The 19,535-nt window shown below is 39.3% G+C and overlaps 1 protein-coding gene across 1 annotated transcript in view; it reads right to left on the bottom strand.

Annotated features, from left to right (window-relative positions):
• Positions 1 to 19,535, bottom strand: part of wtip (WT1 interacting protein) — a 75,648-nt gene that overhangs the window by 22,338 nt on the left and 33,775 nt on the right. Inside the window, exons 3-4 of the mRNA XM_002935787.5 lie at positions 12,574 to 12,675; positions 2,572 to 2,639 (exon numbers count right to left, since the gene is read on the bottom strand). Coding sequence (XP_002935833.2) covers positions 2,572 to 2,639; positions 12,574 to 12,675 — 170 coding nt within the window. The remainder of the gene's footprint in view (positions 1 to 2,571; positions 2,640 to 12,573; positions 12,676 to 19,535) is intronic.

The following is a 19,535-nucleotide window of genomic DNA, read 5'->3' as shown; positions in this document are numbered from 1 at the left end:
TAATAAGGGCTCACTTATAAACACTGGACACATTTGGACATGGGTAGTAACCCATTGCAACCAATTTGGCTTTCTTCAATCAGAAGCAGGTTAACCAATTAAATGGTTGCCATGGATTACTGGGTAGTAACCCATAGCAGCCAATTTGGCTTTCTCCAGTCAGCAGCAGGTTGACCAATGAAATAGTAGCCATGGGTTACTGCCCAGGTGCAAATTTGTCTCATAATAATAAATGAGCCCCACTGCTTTTAAATCAGGTGCTAATATGTTCCACTGGCTTATATCAAAAAGTGTTGGTTTAAGAAAAGCAAACAAACATAAGCTCCTATCCTATAAAGAGAGGAAACATATTTCATTCTGTGCAGATGGCTAAAACATGACAGGGCATAGAACGGAACTGCTGAGGTATTACAGAAATCTTTATACACTGTCTCATTCCTTAAGCACATTTCACACACACATACACATTATTTCCTAAGGAGACAGAATTATTTCGTAATTAACTTATCCTTACTAAATCAATTCAAAAGCAAATAGGTAAAAAAAAAAATTGGCTTTTACAAAGATACTGACACCATTTAAACATGCACCTTGACTAATGGCCATATGGAATGTTGAATAATATAAATATTTCTTCAGAAATATTTACAAATTACTTCCAATAATAGTAAATGGCCATATAAAGAATTAGAAAGAGCCAAAAACACGGAGGTCCATCTCCTGTAAAAAGACCACAAAACAGATATTATTTAGTGACAGTACAGGACCTGTTCTTAATGTCATTATTGTTTTGCACAAGGAAAATCCCCCAGCAGAATCAAAGCAGCTCCTATCCTCTACACACACAAATAATTAAGTCATTCTGCCCAAACCAAACGATTTCAAAATAATGTTTCATTAACCTCCCTAGTGTTTATGAACAGAGGGCTTTTTTCCTCCTCCTTCCCCTGAAAGCTGAGAGACATTTGTTTAAAATGATGCAAATGCTAGCTCCCTTTCCGTCGGCGGGAGACAGCAGATCCACTGAGCCTACAATGCACAGTTGTGACAGAGCTCCGCTACTTAACAAAGCACCATTGTATGCCCTGATGACACACTGCAGACAAACCAGTATTGCTTCTTAGTAGCGCTATACCCAGATGTGGGGGAGACACTGGCCTTGCCAGCTTTCAAGCTGAAATTCAAGCTTCTGCCTTTCAATGGCCCCAATGTTTACTCTCCAAAATTACACTCTGAATTCCGGTGTCACATACACCAATACAAAGGGCAAACTTTGTCTGTAACTCTTTAGAGCACAGTGATTTGTAGCCTAAACTGACAGCGGAGGCAGGTGCGATGGCTCATTTAAAAGCAGGTTGGCACCTTTTTCCTTAGTCTGAGGATTAACCTAACAGAAAACCTTTTGATATACAGCACTAACACAAGGCAGCTTAGGGAAAGAAAAGACCTCACATGCCCCAGAACATTAAGAGAAGCAATGCTGACAGAGCTCCACAACTAAATTTTGCCATCAATAACAAAAGCAGGATCCTTAGACATATCAACATAATTTGTTTTTAGTACACTATCCTGTCCAGGGCTCTTAATGCTGAATATAGTAGCATTACAGAATACTGGCTTAAGATAGTGAACAGGGCTGCCCTGGCAGGAACCCTGTCACATTAGGGGCCTGGAGAGATGTAGCTGATAAATCAGCTAGATTGTGAATATTTTTGACCATACGGTGGCCCAAGTCTACTTAGTTGGTAGGGCCCATTGACCAAGAGGCATGTGCTAATAACCAGGGCCACCAGGGGAGGAGGTCCCTGCTAAGAAGGAAGATGATCCATGATTTCTGATAGCTGCCCTGCCCGTGCCTAGATATACCCATTTTTGCATGTGTTAAAGTGGAAGTTTGCCCATCTGTTCTACTGCATCTACTGTCCCTGTCTGATCCACAGCATGTGTTCATCTTATTTCCTTAGCTGAATGTATGTCGCTTCAAATTTAGCATACACTAGATAAAACTATATAAAGCAGAACCGGCCACCATATAAGACAAAATCAAGTGCAACATTTCTTGAAAAGCTGTTAATTACCAAAAGACCAAGACAAATATGGATGTGGTGGCAGTGGTGTGCATGAAATAAGCACTATTTAGTCTGAGCCAGTTTTGTTTTGCTTTGGCTGCACCTTTACAGTTGCTCTAGGTCAGAGATCCCCAACCTTTATACCCATGAGCCACATTCAAATGGAAAAAGTGTTGGGGAGCAACACAAGCATGGAAAAAGTTCCTGGGGGTGCAAATAAGAGCTATAATTGGCTATGTGGACTGGCAGCCTACAGAAGGCTCTGTTTGGCTTTACACTGGGTTTTATGCAACCAAAACTTGCCCCCAAGCCAGAAATTAAAAAATGAGCAGCTACTTTGAGGCCACTGCGAGCAACATCCAAGGCGTTGGAGAGCAACATGTCACTCACGAACGACTGGTTGGGGATCACTGCTCTAGGTCAACAAGGTTTCAAGTTTCCTTCTTAATAGTTATGAAACATCAGAGCAATTATACTATTGGGTCCAGTGGCTTTGACTTACCAAGAAATCTTCCTCACAATACACCTTCCCATTGACATTGTAGAAAGCTTTACCTCTTAGTCTTCTCCCTAATAAAAAGAAAAAAACAACATGTTTTATACATGGCAAATTATATAAGAGCAATATTGAGGCAAAAAGGATGAGGAAGAGGATGCTGTTACACAAAAATGAAAGATTATATATATATATAGGGTTCTTTTCATGCAACCTACTGTAGTGCTGCTGGATTTCAGCCCTGATCACTGACTACAAAGAACAGTTACATGAACCTATTGTTACCCTTTCTGAAGGAGCAATCAATAAACATTTAGTACACATGGAACCTCTTTGCATGGGTAGTTTAAGATGCATCTGATTTACATAATAGTCCCATGCTGTATTTCTGCATGGACATTATCATGCTTCAAGAAAATGTTTTTAGCGGTTATTAATCACTCTAAAATGCTTGTATTTTGGGATGCCAATCCAGTCTGAGAAATAATTACATCTGCTGAACAGTAAAGTGAGGCACCTCCCCCCCCCATCCCTAAGAAATAAACTTAAGTGCATACAGTATAATAAATGAGGAGAGACTCTTCCCAGACTAAAGCAAGCCCCTGGCATATTAAGAGATCAGAGGTCCATTGCCTACTTTTAATATCACTTCTAGACAAATTGCAGGGGTCTGTATATGCAAAGCTCTCGTTAAGTCTTACTATGATCACGCAACATTCTATGCAACCCATAAAAATTTTGTGTATTCTTTGGGGTTTGGGCTGCTCTTGCCTGTTAGAAGATAATACAGCAAGTTGAGGGGATTGCTCTTTATGTAAAAGAGGGAGAATCCATCAGGCAGTACTAAAAGCACATTAGTAAAAATAAATCAGATACAACAAACTAGACAATTTTAGTATGCTAAAGTATATCCTATACCTAACAACTTTGCATTTGGTCTTCATTATTTATTTTTTTATAGTTTTTGCATTATTTGCATATCTTTCCCACTTTCAAGTGGTGAAACCCCAGCAGCCAAAAAACTATTGCTCTGTGTTTATTTATTTTAGGGATGCACCGAATTCACTATTTTCAAATTCGGCTGAACCCCGAATCCTTTGTGAAAGATTTGGGCAAATACCGAACAGAATCCTAAATTGCATATGCAAATTAGGATAAGAAAGAGCTAAAGAGAATTGCCCGCACAGTACATGGCGAAATATTTATGTTTATGTGTCCCATGATTTTAAGGATTCCGATTTGGTTTGGCCAGGAGTGTGGATTCGGCTGAATCCAAATTCTGCTGAAAAGGCAGAACCTTGGCTGAATCCTGAATTCGCTGCATCCCTTACATCCTTACTTTGTATTCCATATTCACTCAAACCACTGCCTGACTGCTAACGTAAGAGCTGCGGAACAAAAAGCTAAATAACTGAAAAACAACTGCAAATTGTGTGAGAATATCAATGTCATACTAAAAGTTAAAGAAGAACAACCCCTTTAATTGAGGACCGAGTTATTCTTTAAGAATATAACCAGTTATATGTTGAAGGGTGTCTAACAGTGCACAATAACACCCTTCACATCAATCTCTTTGCATCAAGCCCATACAGCACCCCATAGCAACGTATAATTATATTAGATATTATACGTGCTACAGCAAAGGCACAAGTTGCAATAAACTCTGCATTGTTCTGCTGAGTGGCTGTGATAGTGGGAAACAGAGTTTTGCAGAAGGCAGAAAATGTTGTGCACTTGACTAAAAAATCTTTTGCATTATTCATCTCTCAGTTTGACATCATTCACTGTAGAATACAGTATGTTGTCAATGAAGGAACAAATAGTGATGTCAATTTGCCTTCATATTCTATTTTGCTGTTCCATTATTGCACACACGGATATATGCAAATGTGAGAGCTGGCAGAGAGCTAATGGATCTTAGCATTCCAAACAGAAAGGCAGGGAAAGAAAGCATGTTGCTAAAATAAAAAGTACTGTGTAGATAAGCAACATTCCTGGAGTCTGAGGTCAGCAACTACTCCTATTCATTAAAGCCCGGCAGTAGGATTGACATGTAAGGAGGAGCGGGGCCCATTCCTTCTCTGGAAAGAATTGTGAGAATTTATTTTAGAATTCAAACCTTTTGTGTGGGATCTCAGGTTTGGCAAGCTGCTGAGGTGTGTAGTACAGGAGAGCACCGCCTTTATATCTCTCTCTCTTTACAGCCTATGAGTAGACAGTCTGTAAGCATAGCTAATGTACTCCTACGTATGCACATGTCTGTTTGCTCTGCATGCACTTTATTGGCTTTACTTAAGCATGTCTCTGCTGCACTAAAAGCATTTCCTCACCACACAAACCAAAATCATTTACCCAGTTCAATTAACTTTAAGCCAGAGCACAATGGGGCAGTGTAAAAAAAACAGGTATTTTAAATTATCACATTGTCTTAATTCCACACAATTTGCCAGTGAAAACCTGTATTAGGGAGACTGGAGCTTAAAGATTTTAAAAACCCAACATATCAACCTTCAACATAATCATCTTAAAACACCTTTTCAAAAAACTAACACAATGAATAGACCTTGTGTTGAAATTACATTTTACCTTTTGTTTTAATTAAAGGGATTCCATATTTTACTATTTTTTTTTGCTATTATAATGCAGTACTTTGAAAGATGGGCTATTTTCGCTGAACTTAATCCCCCTCCTGCCTTTTATAAACAGGGAAATGTGTTCAAGATCTACCTTTGAACAAACCCCTCCCTTCACTAAGCAGCATCCTTTGAGCAGTTGATTATCAGGGGGTTCTAAGTGGACTGGTAATTGGTTTTTTTTCAGCTCCTTTATCAGAAGCCGCAGGAAGGGCTAAAGTGAAAACCATAGGTAAAAAGTATGTTGATCACAGGGGGGTTTATACTGTCCCTTAACTGTACGCAGTTTTCAGCGATGGAGAGTGAGCCCTACAGTTCTGCATGGAAGCCTCCACTATTAGAGCACTTGTGGCAGAACTAATTGTGGTGGTAGTTATAGATTCTTTTTTTCCTGCATTTTGTTCCATACTTCTTCAGTCTTCTTTGCTTTCCTGTGACTCCTTTATAATAACACTAATCATTTACATGTAAAAGCAAACCTTCAGAGATATACCAATAATAATACAGGTATGGGACCTCTTATCCAGAATGCTCAGGACCTGGAGTTTTCCAAATAAGGAGTCCTTCTATAATTTGGATCTCCATACCTCCAATATGGATTTATTATATCTTAGTTTGATATCAAGTACATGGTTCTGTTTTATTAATATATTATACAGAGAAAAAGGAAGTCATTATTTTAAAATGAAGTCTATTGGAGATGGCCTTCCCTTATTTCGGCGCTTTCTGGATAATGGGTTTCCAGATAACTGATCCCATTCCTGTACAGTAAATGAATAAGTTAAGGTCCCCTTAGACTATGGGATATAACAGACAGATCATGGATGCAGCCTACAATAACAACATATCAACTCATCATTTGGAAGTCCTCTGAGAATGCTGTCTAAAAATGCATTGATGTGTGCTAGCACAAAAGAGTTAAATCACACACACACTCAAAGGCCTAATGCTTTAAGAAAATACATTAGGCTGACTCTCCTCCTGACCTTAATGGGGTGGTGGTAATGTCTAGAATTAGTCAGGGGAGTAAATCTCCTATTCCATTCTACATGAATGAATAAGGCCATTATTCTGTGCAGGAATTCAAAAGTTACATTACTTTCCACAAAGTATAATGGCCATCCTAAATCTAAATTACTTGGGTTCTTTACAGTTCCTACAATGAGACATTGACAAGGATTCGCCACGCCACAGGAATCATGCACAGTTTTTAAATTGTAATAAAAAAAATAAGATAAGTGAACATGTGTTTAAATGATGACTCACAGGCTGCACCTTTATTTCACCAATCAGTCAAATCCATTTCAAATATTTAAAAAAAAAAAAAAAAAGTAAACATAATAGCTATATTTTGCACCCAAAATATAATTTATGCATACAAAATAGATATGGGCTATGGCAAACACCATATTTGCACGTGCAATTAGCGATACATAACTAAAACTGTCTATCTTGCTAGATTGACCATCAATAGGGAAGGTAACCCCAGACATTTCTCAGCTGAACTCCATCACTCTAGAACAGTGCTGTCCAACTTCTGTGGTGCCGAGGGCCGGAATTTCTCTTGCATACATGGTGGAGGGCCGCTTATGGAAGCCAGTTCTGGCCACTCCCCCATTTTAAACCACACCCACTTCAAACCACACCCATTTTATCTCAATGGTCACTACAGGTATATAAACCATCATTCATATGTTAAAGAATTATATTATGTCATATTAAGACACACCCTTAAATCCATATGCCTCCTCCTCCCCTGTGGATAGCACAGCAACCCCCAGCATATATTTACTCACCTTAGGGAGTAAAACTGCTAACAAACTCTCAGAACAAACCCCTGCCAGGTTTACCTCCCACAGGCAGCATAGGGTAGGCAGAGTATGGCACACACAGGCAGCACTCTGCCTGTCCTATGCTGCCTGTGTGTGCCATACTCTGCCTGTCCTATGCTGCCTGTGGGTGCCATACTCTGCAGCCCTTTGCTGCCTGTGTGTGCCAATCTCTTCCTGTCCTATGCTGCCTGTGGGTGCCATACCCTCCCTGCCCTATGCTGCCTATGTGCCATACTCTGCCTACCCTATGCTGCCTATACACAGGCAGCATAGGCCAGGCAGTACATACAATGTCTGAGGTGTGAAGAGGTAAAGAATGTGGGTGATTACAGCCTGAGTCTGAGGTGTGAACACTGCAGGGGGTGAACAATGCAGAGATTAAAAGGTGTGAACAACACAGGGAATTACATTTTTAAACAATACAGAGGGATTACAGCCTGAATCTGAGGTGATAACCATGCAGGGGGCCAGTTAATCTCAGTACTGATACCATTTAAAGCTAACACAAAGTTAAGCCATCAAAGCAGCCAGACAGCTGGGGGGCCACACAAAGGGGGTTGAGGGCCGCCAGTTGGACAGCACTGCTCTAGAAAATCCAGGGATGCACAAATCCAGGATTTGGTTCGAGATTCAGCCAAGATTCTGCATTTTCAGCAGGATATGGCTGAATCCATGGTCCTGGCCAAACCTAATTCAAAAATGGGACTTTTTGCCACACAAACATGGTAGTTGGACATTTTTTGCGCTACTTTTTAACCCTTTTGCCAGCTTGATTTACATATGCAAATTAGGATGCATTTAGCTCGGTATCCGGCCAAATCTTTCACAAAAGATTCAGGGTTGGGCCGAATCTCATAATAGTGGATTTGGTGCACTGAATCCAGGATTCAGTTCAGGATTCAACCAAGATTCGCCTTTTTCAGCAGGATTTGAATTTGGCCAAATCCATGCTCCCAAATCTGAATCCTTAAAATCACGTAACTTTTTGTCACATAAACACAGAAGTTGATATTATTATGCTGCGTGTACTGGACACGGTTCTCTTTAGCTCTTTCGTATCCTAATTTGCATATGTGTATATTCAGCGAATAGTTCACAAAGGGTTTGGCCGGATCCAAAAATTCTGTGCATCCCTAAATAATATGTGAGGGAGCTTCCAGTGAACACCCATGCACATAAGCGAGTGTAGTGGCTCGCTCATTCTGCAGGATCAGGGACACCTGTACTAGCCCACAGCTCCAGTGGGGCAAACAATTTTATTCGGAATGCTCAGGACCTGGGGTTTTCTGAGTAAGGGATTTTTCTGAAATTTGGATCTCCGTAACTTAAGTCTACTAAAAAATAATTTAAAATATTAAATAAACCCAATAGGATTGATTCACCCACAAATCTCTATGGGACATGGCCTTTCTGGATAATGGGTTTCCAGATAAATCCCATACCATAATTTATTTAATTCTTACAATTTCTATAAGCAACCAGCCACTGGAATTCAAAGCTTGAGGGTTGCAGAGCTAAAAAGAAGATTCAGGATTCACACAAAAGCATATAAATGACTAACTGCAAATTGTCTAAGAATACTAATGTATTAGTGAATATTAGTGAACATAAGGCAAAGAGATCATACTTGTGATCATGCTCAAGCTGAGAGCTAAGGTCCTAGGTTAAATGCCAGTCTGGCACTATATGCAGGGAAATGTAGGTTCCCTCTTTCCTTGCAAGGGGGTCCCTCCCTTACTTCAAAATCATACAGGAAGGAATATTGGCTCCTCATAAAATTGAACACTGCAAAATCTTTTCCCGAGAACTACATGATCTTATTCCCCCCCAATTTCCTTGCCCTAATTTGCATATGTAAATTAGGATTTGGTCCAAGATTCAGCTACATCCTGTGAGAGATTGAGAATTGCCAAAATTGGCCAAATCCCCCAAAAATGTATTGAGTGCACCCCTACTTTAAAGTTCTTCACAATATGTTGCATTACATAAATTTATATAGTCATAATAATAATGGCCAAAAGCAGCTACAGTGGCTAAGAATCCCTGTTATGATGGGATTAATAATAAATATAAAGTCCACCATACATCTAGATTCAATCTATACCAATTGTTTATATTGCTTTGGTGTAAGCCCAGGATACAAAATAATATTGCACACATATTCTTACAATTCCTTGTATTCCAGCATTCTAGCCAAAGCAAATTATTGTGTAATCTAGGCCAGTGTTAGTAATCCCAATTGCAGGGTAAGCAGTTTGAATTCCCACCTTTGTTTAAAGATAAATGAATATGAGACATATATAGTGGTTAAAGGAGACGTATTGGATAAATGGAAAAAAAACTAATTTTGCAGGCAATTAAGAATAATATATGGTGCTGGTTTCCCCTTGGGCTTAAAAATTGGAGCTCCCTATAGATCCTATCTGTTCTCTGTCAGAGTTTCAAATGAAGGGTGGGCATGTCCTAACGGTCCCTGCCAGAAGCACAGTAGGAGGGGGAGAGCCAATCACAGCCTTGCAGTCACACAAGCAAAGACAGGCTTCAGTTCCCTATCAGGTCAGCCTAGCTGCTGATTGGTTTCTATCCTACAATGCAGTGTACCGAGAGCCGCCGGCTCCTCTGCACATCCAGAGAATTCAGCAAGCAAGAAGTGGAACAGATGGGGGGGGGGACTAGTGGAATTTCTCAATAAATCAGTCTGAAACACAACTTTTTTTTAAACACAATCCTTCTATATTCATTGGTTCAGTCTTAATTTGTATATGATATGTCTCCTTTAAGATCAAAGTTGGCACTGGAAGGACATTAAGAAACGTAACTACTGTTGTGTTACTGCTAAAGGTAAAAGGTAGAAGAATGGGAATATAACAGCTAAAAGGAGAAGCAGTCTCTCTTATGGACCTCATATGGAACAACCTGGTCTTATCCCTCCATTTCAATTGAAGAATAATTTTATAAATGAGGAACCTGAGGTTATGACATTGCAACCCCTTTGAAGCTGTCACTGTGATTAATAATGTTGCCCTCGAATGCGGATTGAATCTAAGAGGCATTTTTCTTAAAATACATGGTGCAACTACTGCTTATAGTAGCACCAACAACATATATTGACCACTGCTGATGTGTGTATACTATGTACTGGACCTGTATCTTGTTTACATATTCATAAAATGTTTCCTCTGCATAGCTATCCATCAAAATATATGAAATCTGGAGAGGATGAAAGATAAATGAATAGTGTTTGAATATTAATGCTAATAGCAGATGCAGCAAAACAGAATCTGAGGTAAGTAAGGATATTTTATTTTCCAGTGCATTAAGAAATCACAAACCAAGTCTTATAAATAATATATCTGCAGTTTAACATGCACTGCTGACTGCTTATGATAAGGATTCTGTCTGTTAAATGAACTACAGCTGCACTGCCATTCTCTCTGGAGGGGGTGATTGCACATACGTAAATTGGATAAATAGGACAAGCTTCATAAGGTCAGCAAAGAGGCTATGATCAAAATCCATTCCCATACCCCTTTTAAGCATAAGAAACAAACATGCACACAAAAAGAAATGCAGAGGATAGTTGACCTTTCTCTCTTATCATCACTGCCTTCTCTTCCAGTGCCACTCCTATCATGAGACAACATGAAAACCTTGCAGCAAGCTACCAGGGCTGGCAGAAATGCCTCTGTTATCTCCAACTGCATACTTTATTCTCATTATTCTGCTTCCCTCCAGGTTGGTCAGACTCCCTCACTATTTATCCTTGCTCCTTATCTCTTTCATCATACATCAGCTCCAGATTTTAATCCCGCTCATAAAGCAATGGCGCGCAGGGCATTTTCTATCTTGCCGAGTAAGTGACAACAAACTGCTTGTAAGAACTCTCTGTCCATTTAAATGGCCTGAACTGACAGGTCATACATGTCGCTCAAAAATGCTGCAGTCAGCAATTCTGAGCAAGTATTCTGCCAGTTCAAATGACCAATAACAAAGTGCCAAGTAAATGCTATTGACCGCACCTTGATCTCTTCCCATAGACATGACCACACAAATATTTAAGCAGCCACCTCTTAAAATTATAACTGCATGTGTGCTCTCACATACCATAATGTGGCACACACCATAATAATTTTTGATTCGCCACTGTATTTAATGCAAAGTCCTAACCTATGGTATTAAAGAGGATGTTCAGAATAGATTTTAGGGTTAGATATATTTACCAAAGAGAATAAAATGTCAACGTAAAATTTTTTCATGGGCAAAAATTTGCATCCCCTTTTCACTTTTTTGCCTAGAGTGGAATTGGACAGAAATACAGGCCTAAGCAAGATACCCCAAGGTAGATGTGATGTGTCAGCTGATCTTCAGCAGATATTAAGCAGAACATTGCATACAAAGAACTACATCCCCACTGGGATACAGTATGAACAAAAATATAAGTAAAAAATAAAGAATTAGCAATGATAATCTAGCCTCAGAATAGAATAAACCTGATTTGTGATTGCTGGGCAGTCCTGCAATTTAATTCATAAAAAGGGAAATAAGTAAAGGACCAATAGAAAATTATGTCAGGATATAATCTTCTGTATCAAGTAATGTGCCTAATGAATAGAAAAAGTACAGCACTGCCCTAAGATGGCCATACATGGAAGGATCTGGGAATGACCCACAATCTGGGCCAAATCATATTGTTGGCCAATCAGATCATCCATTGGGGCCTACAGAGACTCATCAGAAGAGGACTGCATCAATGTGATGATTCACTCATTGATGTGATTTTGAAACCTGCCAGGTTGATATCTGACCGATCATCCAGGTATCAGCCAGGCAGGTCCACTGGGCAGTTTAAACCTGCCCGTTTATGGGCGGATAGTGTCAGAAGGAACTTTTAGGCATAAAGAGAGTAACAAAAAAAAAAATATCTGTAGTTATGGATCAAACATTTTCTGCCTGCCTTTAACCAACCACCACAAAATGGTATGTCTTTATTTTTATTCTTCTCCAACATGTATAAATAAACATTTCAAGAGAAATTCTCATAGAGACCTTTGGCTTCTCAGTTCATGTGATATCCTGTCCCACACTAACAACAGCAAAAAAAAAAAAGCCAGGAAAACTGATTTCTTAAAGGAGACTTCCCAGAAAGTTAGGGTATTCTGTTAATATACATATTTTTGTACCATGTAGAAGTTATAGTTCCAGTGCCCTCAGCTGCATCTGTCTGTCCTATCTGCATACCCCTTGAAATCCAACCAGGCAGTTGCCACAACGTCTGCTCTCTGCAACGTGTGATAATCATGCATCCAGCAATGATGTCATTCTTACGCAACATATGTGCTCTTCTCTGATTGGCCCAGCTGCAGAGAGAATGCAACATACATGCTGCTCACCTTATTTCCAAAGATTTGTGCATATGGCAGGCAGATGTGGCTAGGGACACAGGAAGCTATATCTCCTACATACTACAGTAATCTAGAATACATTTTCTTCTATAAAGCAACAAAGATGCATTGGAACATAGGAGAAAATCTAAAATGACTTACCACAAGAGCAGCATGTGAAGCAGTTTGTATGATAGAGATTTCCCATGGCCTGACAGGCCTGACTTGCTCCATAAACACCTTTACCACATTTTATACAAATACCTATGGAGACAAAAAAATAAAAAGTTGTCAGCAGTAGATAAAGGGGAGCATCAGACCATCAAAACAAATACTCCTCTAGCCAAAACATTAAACAAATCAAAACTGTTAAACACAAAAATTGTCAGCAAACCAATAAAAGCTAAGTCTGATTGGTTAGGAATGGCGAGTACACCTGGAGAAAACTTGGGACCTGGTATTACATTAGGCCATATTTTAATCTCTTAAAAGGAGAAGGAAAGGCTAGTAAAGAGTTAATCTCAAGCTGTAGGCATACATTCAGTTCTCTCAATAGTGCCCTTAAGTCTCCCCATATTTCACCTGTTCAGATGATCAGAAGCCAAACAGGAAGAAAAAAACACTGAGCTGTGTAAAGAAAGTTCCCATAATGCCTCGCTCCTGCACAAAGATCCAGACCAGTGTACATGCTCAGTTAGTTAGACATTAGTCAGCTTCCTGCTGATTGGCTCAGATCCACATTCCTAAGGGGGGAGTGAGTTCTTAGCATTCTTGAGGGAGGGGGGAGCAGGAGAGGGGAGAGAGGAGAGAGCTGCGTGTCTCTGACAGAGGAAAACAGACACAACAAATCTTTTGACTGAGAACTCAGTGCAGCATTTCTGTGAGTGCTTATGGCTGTATTTAAATAGACCTTTCTGATAAAGCTTACTTAGTTTGCAACACTATGGTAGCCATAACAGAAAATATAACTCATTTAGGAGTAGCTTTTAGATTTGTATATCATATAAAACAGAGGTCCCCAACCTTTTTAAGCCAGGTGAGCCACATTCAAATGGAAAAAGAGTTGGGGACCAATACAAGCATGCAGAAAAGTTCCTGGGGTTGCCAAATAAGGGCTGTGATAAGTGCCGGGTCAAGTTGACTGGGCACCCTAGGCAACCCAGCCAGCTTGGCCCGCCCCTCTCACGTGGTTGTATTTGCATGCAAAAGCAAGCACGCACACAGGAGCCACTGTGTGCGGTTGGGGAAAATGCCACAGAAATAGTATGTATGTATGTATATCTTTTTTTATAAAGCGCTACTTATGTACGCAGCGCTGTACAGTAGAATACATTAATACACACATACACACAGGGGGTTATTAAGATAATTGAAAAATGATGTACCAGCCTGGCGCCCACCAACTGTTGCGCCCTAGGAAGGTGCCTCTTCTGCCTACCTGTAGTCCCGGCCCTGGCTGGGATTGGCTATTTGATAGCCCCCATGTTGACTGGCAGCCTACAGGAGGCCCTGTTTGGCAGTACACCTTGCCTCCAAGTCAGGAATTCAAAAATAAGCACCAGCACCACTGAAAGCAACATCTTGGGTTAGTGAGCAACATGTTGCTCATGCGCCACTGGTTGGGGATCATTAATTTAAAATTAAAAAAATATTAGTAAAGCTTATTCAGCACAAGAATACTAATTAATCCACATATTTTTTATTCACAAAAAGAGATGTTTTACTGCACTTTGTGAGAGCACAAATAAAAATATAAATGTATAAATGTATAATATGAACTACAGTAAAACAGGAGCCTTTGCTGGCCAAATTGTTATAAAAATATTATATAGTTACTTGGTTAGCATTTGTAAGTGACTGCTTCCAGCACATATCTCTCTCAGTTTAGTGGTGTTATATACTCCTTGGATGCCTGGTAAGACAGAAATCATTCACTTACAACAGATCAACTCCTATATTTCTTCTCTTGCAAGTGCTTTAAACACAGCATAACACAGATTTCACTGATCTGCACAGTGACAATAATTTAGTGAGTTTATACACTGGACATACAGAATTACAAACAAAGCAACCAATAACTGATACAAAAGGTAAGAGGGTCCAATCTATAAGGATTTCCCTTTATTATATACATAGCATTATCTCACAATATAAGTACACCTTTTACTTCAAGCACAGACATGCCAGTGGCATTTAACAAGTGATAAAACAAAGAAAAACACAGAATAAAAACATTCGGATACCCAGGTGGAAAAGGCACTGCAGGAATGTCAACCCACATTTTTGCCTCTCCTTTACATGTCTTGTATAACAGATTTTGCAATTCTAATGTACACCACCACCTTTTTAGACTTCAAAGGGGCCCAGGAATTTACACAAGGCACAGCCAGGAAGTAAATATATGCCTCTTGCTGCAAAATTTGACCTTCAAAAACCAGTGGGAGGGGCTTAATGAATATCTCTAAAAATCTAAAATTTAGAAGCCAACTTCAAAAGTAAGTGGCAAAATGGATGATCAGGTATAATACAGGTATATTCTCTCTCTATATATTATATATATATAAACCTTCCCTATTTGAGAGTTTGACAAAACTTTCAAACCAGTTTCTATGATGTTTCATAAGAAAGCCCATTTAATTTTATAACTGCTGCCTTGCAGCACTTGGGTGCTAGATTTAATTCCAGCTAGGATACTACTAGTTTATATGTTCTCTGCCATGCCTGTGTGGGTTTCCTCCAGGTTCTCTGGTTTCACCTACACTTCAAAACATACAGGCAGGTTAATTTAAAGATAAATCTGACCCTAGTGTGTGATATGTATGTGATAGGGACTGTTAGGTCCACCGTGGAAGGGACTGAAGTGAATGATATATAATCTCCATAGTACTGCAGAATATGTCAGGGCCATAATAATAATACTTAATGTATAAGCTGCACAAAAACACTGGGAACTGGATAGTCACAAGTGGTCTAACACACAAAGGGTTAGGTTCTGTTCTGTTTGAAAGCCCATATTGCTTTGGGTGCCAAGCTTTCCTTGGCTTTCCCTAGAATATCTTTTGTAGGGATTTTAGATTATCCTTTTACGATAAACATTTCGCTATGACATACCATACCATAAAAATAAATATGAAGATTCATGTTGATAATAATCTTTCTATATTTTAATTCTTTATATTTCAATTCTTATTCTCACTCATAGCAGAGAGTTATGTATACCAAACCTGCTGGGTTTATTGGACCATTATACTTCCTGCTGCTAGATAAGCCAGAACAGTATACAAAAAAAGATAAAAACTCAATCTTAAAACTGCTAACACAGAAGTATGACAGTGAGCTTGTGCCACATATTTCTATGTGCAGATAAATCCATAACATCCTATTTTCCACATTCCTATTCAGTGGATGCAGGGATAGACAGAATGTTTTCTTGCATCATCACTGGCCATCTGTACCCAACATTTCTGCTGTTAGTAAAAGAGGGTAGCATGTGCTGCTTAAGCTGTAGGAGCATGAGCAGTCTGCTATCCTAAGGCAAGAGACTACATACAGTGGTGTGAAAAACTATTTGCCCCCTTCCTGATTTCTTATTCTTTTGCATGTTTGTCACACAAAATGTTTCTGATCATCAAACACATTTAACTATTAGTCAAAGATAACACAAGTAAACACAAAATGCAGTTTTTAAATGAGGGTTTTTATTATTTAGGGAGAAAAAAAATCCAAACCTACATGGCCCTGTGTGAAAAAGTAATTGCCCCCTGAACCTAATAACTGGTTGGGCCACCCTTAGCAGCAATAACTGCAATCAAACGTTTGCGATAACTTGCAACGAGTCTTTTACAGCGCTCTGGAGGAATTTTGGCCCACTCATCTTTGCAGAATTGCTGTAATTCAGCTTTATTTGAGGGTTTTCTAGCATGAACCGCCTTTTTAAGGTCATGCCACAACATCTCAATAGGATTCAGGTCAGGACTTTGACTAGGCCACTCCAAAGTCTTCATTTTGTTTTTCTTCAGCCATTCAGAGGTGGATTTGCTGGTGTATTTTGGGTCATTGTCCTGCTGCAGCACCCAAGATCGCTTGAGTTGACAAACAGATGGCCGGACATTCTCCTTCAGGATTTTTTGGTAGACAGTAGAATTCATGGCTCCATCTATCACAGCAAGCCTTCCAGGTCCTGAAGCAGCAAAACAACCCCAGATCATCACACTACCACCACCATATTTTACTGTTGGTATGATGTTCTTTTTCTGAAATGCTGTGTTACTTTTACGCCAGATGTAACGGGACACGCACCTTCCAAAAAGTTCAACTTTTGTCTCGTCGGTCCACAAGGTATTTTCCCAAAAGTCTTGGCAATCATTGAGATGTTTTTTTAGCAAAATTGAGACGAGCCATAATGTTCTTTTTGCTTAAAAGTGGTTTGCGCCTTGGAAATCTGCCATGCAGGCCATTTTTGCCCAGTCTCTTTCTTATGGTGGAGTCGTGAACACTGACCTTAATTGAGGCAAGTGAGGCCTGCAGTTCTTTAGATGTTGTCCTGGGGTCTTTTGTGGCCTCTCGGATGAGTTGTCTCTGCGCTCTTGGGGTAATTTTGGTCGGCTGGCCACTCCTGGGAAGGTTCAGACACTGTTCCATGTTTTTGCCATTTGTGGATAATGGCTCTCACTGTGGTTCGCTGGAGTCCCAAAGCTTTAGAAATGGCTTTATAACCTTTACCAGACTGATAGATCTCAATTACTTTTGTTCTCATTTGTTCCTGAATTTCTTTGGATCTTGGCATGATGTCTAGCTTTTGAGGTGCTTTTGGTCTACTTCTCTGTGTCAGGTAGCTCCTATTTAAGTGATTTCTTGATTGAAACAGTAATCAGGCCTGGGGGTGACTACAGAAATTGAACTCAGGTGTGATAAACCACAGTTAAGTTATTTTTTAACAAGGGGGGCAATCACTTTTTCACACAGGGCCATGTAGATTTGGAGTTTTTTTTCTCCCTTAATAACGTAAACCTTCATTTAAAAACTGCATTTTGTGTTCAATTATGTTATCTTTGACTAATAGTTAACGGTTTTTGATGAGCAGAAATATTTAAGTGTGACAAACATGCAAAAGAATAAGAAATCAGGAAGGGGGCAAATAGTTTTTCACACCACTGTACATACTCTGTGGCCACTTCTGTCCTTATCTGCCACTATACTGTATGGCATAAAACTGCAGGTCTCATACACCATCAAATTCAATCAAGACGCTGTGTACTGTAAATGTAAATGGTTAGTGATAGTGTAAAGAATATGCAAAACATATACATAAGATAACAAAAGTTTGAATAAATACTATCCGAAGCTCCAAAAATAAATACATTTTTCATGTCAGAAGTTAAAAAGAAACTATGATAATCTTTTTTGCCATTTCACAACCCCCCCTTTTGGCTCACACTGTAATAGAACCTCTCCCTCAACTTGTTTCATTGTAAAGGGGTGGATTCTAGGACTTAAAGTTTGGGAAATAGCTTTGAAAGTTTGTGTAAAAATAGGGGAGACAATTCATGTTGCTATTTCAGGCCTGCTCAAGGAAAGCACTTCATCTAGAGACATTTGGCTGTAATGGCTAAAGGTGGCCATACACGCACCGATATTATCGTACGAAACCTCGTTTCGTACGATAATCGGTGCGTGTATGGTATGTCAGCGAGCCGACCGATGTCGCAGGAAGCTGCTGAAATCGGTCGGCTCGTCGATCGGCCAGGTTAGAAAATTTTGATCGGGCGCCATAGAAGGCGCCTGACCAAAATTCTCCCTTCAGAGCTGAATCGGCAGAAGGAGGTAGAAATCCTATTGTTTCTACCTCCTTACCTGCCGATTCAGCCCTGAATGGTGTGTGGCGGATCTGACGATGTTTCGTGCGACCGATGGTCGTACGAAACATCGTCGGATCGCCACGTGTATGGCCAGCTTAACTATGTTACATGTTCGTTACATTCAACAGCAGTAAGTGGACTCTTCAGTAAGATGTAGCCCTTACTCAAGCAAAGGTAAACTTCAGACAATGGAGGCTTACTACATCCAGTATAATAACAGTTACATATAGCATAAAACTCAGCAATTCAAATATACACACAGAAAAACGTGCATGTGCCAGCTAAAATATATTTTACACTAAACCCATTAAAAACTTTGATGTAAAAACATATCCTATGTTAAAGCCTATTTCCCTTGACATTTGATATTGGTTATTTGCCCTTATCTAAGCAAATGCATTCTTTAGATATGATGAACATGCCAGCAATCCAGGATACAGAGAACACCTTATAGGCCATAGTTCTTATAATAAAAAAGGACAAGCAAACACATACATTCAGTCTACCACTGTAGTTTCCCTACAGAGTGAAGATGTATTATTTATATAATTTTAATTTTAAGCCATGTATTACATGCACTGTCCTCATTTAATATAATATGTAAAAAAAAAAAAAAAAATTATATACAATTATCCAAAAGCAATACCATATTATTAACATATGTGTTTTTCCTATTCTAGTAACATATAAGAAGGTCTATGATTGTTATATTGGCAACACTGGCTGGTTAGGTTTCCCTCAGGGCAGAAAACACATGCAGTGCTGAATTCAAAGGCAGTCTATATCATATTCAGGTTGGGAGGTCTACCTACTGCACATTCAAGTATTGCAGCAATAAGTAGAAAAATAATTGGGCACTGATCTAAAAACTCTGTTTACAACTGGACTACATTAAATTGCAGCCTTCGCCTTCACTATTACTGCTATGAAATCATTTAGAAATCTGTATGTAAACACTGATGGGAGCAGTCAGAATTGTGCCATAATCTAAAGTTGCAGTCACAGCTCCTATGCCCTATAACAAATGTAGTTATATACTCAAATTTGTTTCTCTTTGTTAATACTTTTTCTATCATCATTTACACGACTATAAAGCACTAAAATATTCTGCTGTGCTGTACACTAAACATACACATATTACATATAAAAATACAACCAATAACCAATAGAAAAGGCAAAGAGGGCCCTGCAAAGAGAGCTTTTTAGAACAATACGGGCATATGGTTAGTGATTATTATTTCACATTGTGCTGAAATTCATAAAGGA

Source organism: Xenopus tropicalis, chromosome 4 (genome assembly GCF_000004195.4).
Source record: "Xenopus tropicalis strain Nigerian chromosome 4, UCB_Xtro_10.0, whole genome shotgun sequence".
NCBI classification, from domain to species: domain Eukaryota; kingdom Metazoa; phylum Chordata; class Amphibia; order Anura; family Pipidae; genus Xenopus; species Xenopus tropicalis.
The sequence above is the reverse complement of the archived record's forward strand: the minus strand, read 5'-3'. Positions and strand labels throughout refer to the sequence as shown.